The sequence below is a fragment of the Hylaeus volcanicus genome, chromosome 4 (assembly GCF_026283585.1).
Source record: "Hylaeus volcanicus isolate JK05 chromosome 4, UHH_iyHylVolc1.0_haploid, whole genome shotgun sequence".
NCBI classification, from domain to species: Eukaryota; Metazoa; Arthropoda; class Insecta; order Hymenoptera; family Colletidae; genus Hylaeus; species Hylaeus volcanicus.
The window spans coordinates 19,540,054-19,546,163 of NC_071979.1; the positions used below are offsets into that span (position 1 = coordinate 19,540,054).

At 40.3% G+C, this 6,110-nt stretch overlaps 1 protein-coding gene across 2 annotated transcripts in view; it reads right to left on the reverse strand.

The window, feature by feature from the left end:
- LOC128874602 (protein TANC2) overlaps positions 1 to 3,056 on the reverse strand; it is a 72,510-nt gene extending 69,454 nt beyond the window's left edge. For both annotated transcript variants that reach the window (XM_054119480.1, XM_054119476.1), the window contains exon 1: positions 2,938 to 3,056. In XM_054119480.1, the coding sequence (XP_053975455.1) occupies positions 2,938 to 3,034 (97 nt within the window). In that variant the 5' untranslated portion in view covers positions 3,035 to 3,056. The remainder of the gene's footprint in view (positions 1 to 2,937) is intronic.
- Between the last annotated feature and the right edge of the window lie 3,054 nt (positions 3,057 to 6,110).

The following is a 6,110-nucleotide window of genomic DNA, read 5'->3' on the forward strand; positions in this document are numbered from 1 at the left end:
TCCTGATTAGGAAAAATTAACCCCTTGAGCTGCAACCACGTGTGAGACTCGTGGTTGGATATTCGGGCCAAAACTGATTATCACGATCCTAGCCCGTGGTGTATTGCTCAAACCAAATGTAAACATCACATTTTGGTTTCAGGCTATTGGAGCTTAAGTCGTAGCTTAAGGTGTTAACCCTTTGCAATCGAGAGGTGACTCTCAGTCGCCATTAAGTTTCACGCAGCAAATCTGCAACACCTAATATTTCTTTAGGTTTAATTCCTTCGGTGTTCGAAGTGTCAATAAAATGATTGTCGGTGAGGTAACGGTGACCTTATTCTCAAATCTAGATGGCTTAGAATTCATGCCAATAGAATCCTAAGAAACATCTCGAGTTGCTGGTAGATACCAGAAAAAAAGGCCTCGAGTGCAAAGGGTTAATAGAATTGCCACTGGATCCAGGTTCTCTGAACGACACTTATCGAACATCAGGACTTGCATACTATTCTTGAAGATTCTCTTCTTTGGCTCGTTATTTGATTTGCCTATCCTCCGTGTCGAAAAAATTCAACCCACCTTTCTCTCGACTTGGGTTAACCCCTGTTGAGGTAATTACTACATTTGTCACTCGATCCAAGTTAACTTATCAAAACCGATATACAATTCCTGAGACACAGCTTCCTCGACTCGTTACTTGATCATGTACGGTAAAAAGGTAGCAGGAAGCTCTTTCCTGACTCGTGCAACCCGTGAATTGGAAGTTAATCGAATTGCCAGACGGCGCCAGTTCTAGATAATACTTATCGTGCACGGCGACTCGTAGACATCCTCGGGGTACTTCTTCTCCGACTCCTCCTTTGCGCTTCTTATCGAGCTGGCCGGACAAATACCGATTATCGGGCGCGCGCGAACTGGTACGTGTTATGCGCGGCAACAAAAGACGCGTATAAATCAAGATATCGTTTTTCCAGCCTTGAATGTTGGTTTCCTGCGGATCTAGCTCTATCACGAAGAAGGGGCGCCCTGGAGGTTAAAAAATCTGGTATTTTTCTCTAAGAACCTAATCGGTGCTACACTCACGATGATACTTCGAGAATCGAGGTGCAGATCGACTGGAAAAAATTCTTTTTATATTCCTAGCTAAAAAATGAACAGAAAACATACGATGAAAGGTTGCGATACGACCCATGGTTTTCGAAAAGAACGAAGTCAAAGATGCGCGAGTCGCGGGCTAGTTAACTCAGCGCGCCCCAAACGTCTTCAACGTCTATTTTCTCTAGCTTGAAGAGCTCCTACAGAAAAAGTTATTCTACACTTTTCGTTTACTTCTTCAGAGTTTTACAAAATATCAGATACAACGTTAATATCAATTTCGCACGAGATTTCGCTGAATTGTGTGTTCAAAGAAAGAGTTGACCGGTTCAATATTTAACCACGGTTATCGCGTTCGCTTTTCAATGTTCGATGTGTCGTTCTTCCGCGAGTCTCGGGAGAGATAAGACAACCCGCGCGATTAAACAATGCTCTTCCAGGTGAGCGTATTATCATTGCCAAAAACGGAGCCTGACGCGGCTGGTTCTCCGTTATTGCGTACATGCGCCACGCCCCCGCCCTATCCTACATGCATTACAAGCGCGAAGTTCGAATTCGGAAGTCGTGTAGGTGTGCTCTGACTCAGAGTGGCTGTCTTCGTTCCACCATTTCCAATCGTATCCGGCTTGACTTGGTCAGGAATATCCGTGTTCGGTCCGTCGTGGTATTTTAATAAAGAAAAACGACGTCACGGTGAACGGCCAGGAATTTGACTTACATTTTATACGGATGGTATGTGTCTAAGCGAGATGCGACAGCTTGCGACGAGTAAGAATAGAGACTAAGAAATATTAATGTAAAACGTTTAGAAGAGGAAATGTAAAAAGAGAGCAGCACATAGTAGCGCAAAGTACTTCTACGAATGTACGCACTTTAATTTAATAAACAAACAAACAAACAAACAGCTTGCAACGCCATCTATGCGAGGACATTAAGTCCATCGGCCATTTTTTGGGGGACTAGCCTCCACTTGGTATACCTTGGGAGGTTTCAGTACAGGACCATAAAGAAACTTTGTCCTATTATTAATTCAAACGCTATCAAATCTTGTTTTTCTTTTTCTTTTTTTTTTAATTCAACGACCAGCATGTCAAGTTTTATGATTGCTTGATCAACCACTTTTGAGATATAAACCAAACAAAAACCTACAGACGTACATTCACACACGGTAGAATTTTCTAACAGGTTTCTTTGCATTTTTACATGCCGAGTACTTCGAAACCCTATTAACGCTGGAATTGTAGGTTAAGTGACAATACACAGTCTGTGCAAACTTTGTGCAATACCATAGTCAAGTGACGCAGTACCTGATCATATACCATTACGTTTTCATGCCTCATATTCTTACACTTATGTGGACACTCTGTACTTCGGTCAATAGTCGGACCTACCTTTTAAGCAAACAAATTTTAAATGAAGCCTTTTAAATAAACAAACACTCAAGCAAGACTTTTCTTGTTCGAGTCACCGTGTCACGCAGCGATACGAATTGATTTTCTCATTCATCATTAATCGCGAGTTACACGCGTCATGCCACTCGATCTCGACGATTTATCTGTGTGGTACACGTTCAACCGTAACGCGGGAAAACTGGTCACAAAACACTATTAGCCACGGTCGGGCAACATTGAACGCGATAAGGGGATTCTTTCGTCGGTGTCGAGTGCAATTCGCTGCATAAGCGCCTTCATGGAGGCCAGTAACCTTGCCTCATCGAGGCAAACCTTACCATCTGTCGGTAAAAATGTTTCAGAACTTTTAAATTCAAAATTTCGACGTACGAAAACTTTTCGTTGATCGTTAAAAAATTCTTTAAACCGTCAGAATTGAAGGCTTCGAGTGTTAGATCGGAATTGGACTCACCATTGTTGTAAACTTCCGCGTTGACCAATGTTTCTTCGTCGTCTGTGTCTGGTCCAAGGGACACTGGAGTGTACACGACCGAATCCCGCGCTCTCATTTTGCTGCGCTTCAAATGGACGTCTTTCTACTACGATGCATTCGCGAAAAAACTGTAACAATAGTTTCATTTTTAATTATTATAATATCTTTATCATGTAGATACATATTAAATGAACACGTGGAATGCTTAAATGGTTAACTTTGCATTTGATGAGCTTACATTGAAAATTAAATTCTCAGGTTACATTGTTATCAGTGCTAGTAGTCTTTGCACGTGAAAGCCCGCGTTTCTAGGATAGTTTCCAAGAACGCGTAAAAAAATACGCGCAGACAACAAAAAGGATGAAGACGCTCCAGGAATTCGATGGCGTAGAAGACAAAATAGCGGTGCCGCGCGCGGTAGAATTCAAAGCTTGCGCGACGGCTGCACAACCGTGCCATGACTCAGAAGGCCAAATATAGTGATTGCTGGGATTTCTGTAGATTTTTGAAGAAAGTACATCCTGTCGTGGCGTAAGTACGCTTCCACATTTATGTACCAACAGCCAGTAATCTGCATCGTTTCAAAATTCTTACATCGATTATTAAACGCGTGTCATTTTTGACAATTTTTAACTCGAAAATTACGCAACCTAAAAAGTTCACATTTGAATGCATGTGTGTATAGACTTTGAAGTATAGCTGGTGCAATTAATATCGAGGAATATCAGAAGATAAGCGTTGCATAGGATTTCCAAAGATGAATCTTATAAAAATCGACTATTAACGTGTATGATATTTGACAATTTTTAACTCGAAAATTACGCAACCTAAAAAGTTCAAATTTGAACGCACGGGTGTATAGACTCTGAAGTATAGCTCGTGAAATTAATATCAAGGAATATTAGAAGATAAGCGTTGCACAGGATTTCCAAAGATGAATCTATAAAAATCGTTTCGTAGATAATAGAACTGGAGCGCTGGAAATACGGGAATACCGTTACGCGCTATAATATCAACGGAAAAAATATCGTTTCACGGTTATGGTCATATTTTACCCGCAAGAATCTCACGATGCGCTTAACCGTTCGATGTTTGCACGCCAGACGAAGTTCTCGGAATTGAAATCTGCTGTTTGGCTGCTCAAGCGTAACAAACTCGGCATTCTCGTCTTCGTGGTTAATGCAAATTAAACGGAAGAAGAGCAGCTCGGTGAGATTACTCGGAAATGTCTTCAGGTAATAAAGGTCTAGTTTATTTGATCGCCTGCCCCTTTGTCCCATATGTCTTTCGTGTACCCTAACATCCAACATCTGCGTCCTTGTACCCAAAATGGCAACCCCTCCTGTATTTAAGTTAAACAATCCAACTTCTGTTTCACTTTCCGTGCATGTAAAACGTCCGTTGAAAGATTCGAACGCGTAATACTTTCTTATACTACATAATATATCCACGTGCGTGTACAGTAAAGACGTTTAATAATAATAATTCTGAGAAATTGGAATATAGTTGAAAAGCAGCCTGTATTTCATCCTTGTGCAAATCGACATATTTCTTTATGAATGATAACGACATTTAATAATAATAATAATTCTGAATGATCTAGACCAGATCTATTTAAAATTGAAGTTAATTTGTAGACAACTTTTGCTTGTAATTTACACACACTTCACCCATGTGCACGATAAAGATGTTTAATAATAATAATAATAATAACAACAACAACGTGCTGGTTTATAGTTTCGTAAACTCGGTCGTTACTTCACTTATCCCTACATATTCCTAAGTATCTTCACTTGTAGTTAGCCAGTCGCGCCGTAAAGTGCATCGTAGCGCGCAATCTCGGTATTTTCTTCGTTAGTAAACCAATCGGAACCGACGATTTGTTTTTCCCCTGGCAACCGGTTTCCCCGTGGCTGGGTTCACGAGTCGTCTCCGTGTTCGGGATACAGCGTCTATTTCGGGTAAGACGTTCGCCGCCGTCTCGACGCTCCTGTAGACGTCATTCTTCCGAGATGCGATCACCGTAGGAACGAACCCGTCACGTGCAAGAATCTACCAGCTGTCGGTACACGACTTCATTGCAAACAGTGTATCGTCATTCGTTTGGCAAGACAAATATCGTACCTATCGGGAATTCCTGGAAATCCGTGGCTGTGCATTCAGGAACGTCGGGGTTCTTTCTTTGCAGACATTTCCGATTTCTCTATTTCATTTTAAATTACGTAGGCGAGTATCTAGGATTCTAGATCTCTTCAAAGGTCTCGGTTGGTAAGCAGATATGTATTGATCGATGGCGCCTCCATCCATTATACTAATCGTAAGGCTTTTATTTTTTGAACTTGGAAGACTGGTGGGATTTTTATAATTGTTCGCAGATACGTAAAAATAACAAATGATACTCGATCAAATCAGACGACACTTACGATATACGTATAAGCTAATTCAATCGGAAGTCAGGCATGTCGATACGTTGACCTTCGAATGACCTCCAAACAAAAAATCGGAGACTCAGAAATTGAATCAATTTTTCGTGTTCAACGAGATCCTCGATACCTAATTTCGCAAATATAAAGGTGCAAACTGCAAAACATAAAAAAAATAAAAGAATTTACTTATTTGAAAGAAAAAATACGATAGTTGTCAGTATTGAAGCTCACACAAAGTCTAGAAGTACACCTAAATTCGCGAATATAAAAAGTGCAAGCTACAAAACATACAAAATAAAAGAATTCACTTATGTAAAACAAAAATTCCGATGGTCGTAGGTACTCAAGCATCGTACAAAGTCTACAAGTACATCTAAATTTGCGAATATAAAAAGTACAAACTACAAAACATAAAAATATAAAAGAATTCACTTATGTGAAAGAAAAAATACGATAGTCGTCGATATTCAAGCTCATACAAAGTCTACAAGTACATCTAAATTCGCGAATATAAAAAGTACAAACTACAAAACATAACAGAATGAGAGAATACACTCGTATAAAAGTAAAAATGTGACAGTTATCAGAACTTAAGCGTCGTGTAAAGTCCCGAAGTGCACTTGCAACGTGGCCAACTGGTAAAATGTTGCACATTGGAAAGTTGATGCAATTGGCCCGTTTGGATTCGCGGTTAGGAGAGTTAATTCGAGCTGTGTAATCTCCTCG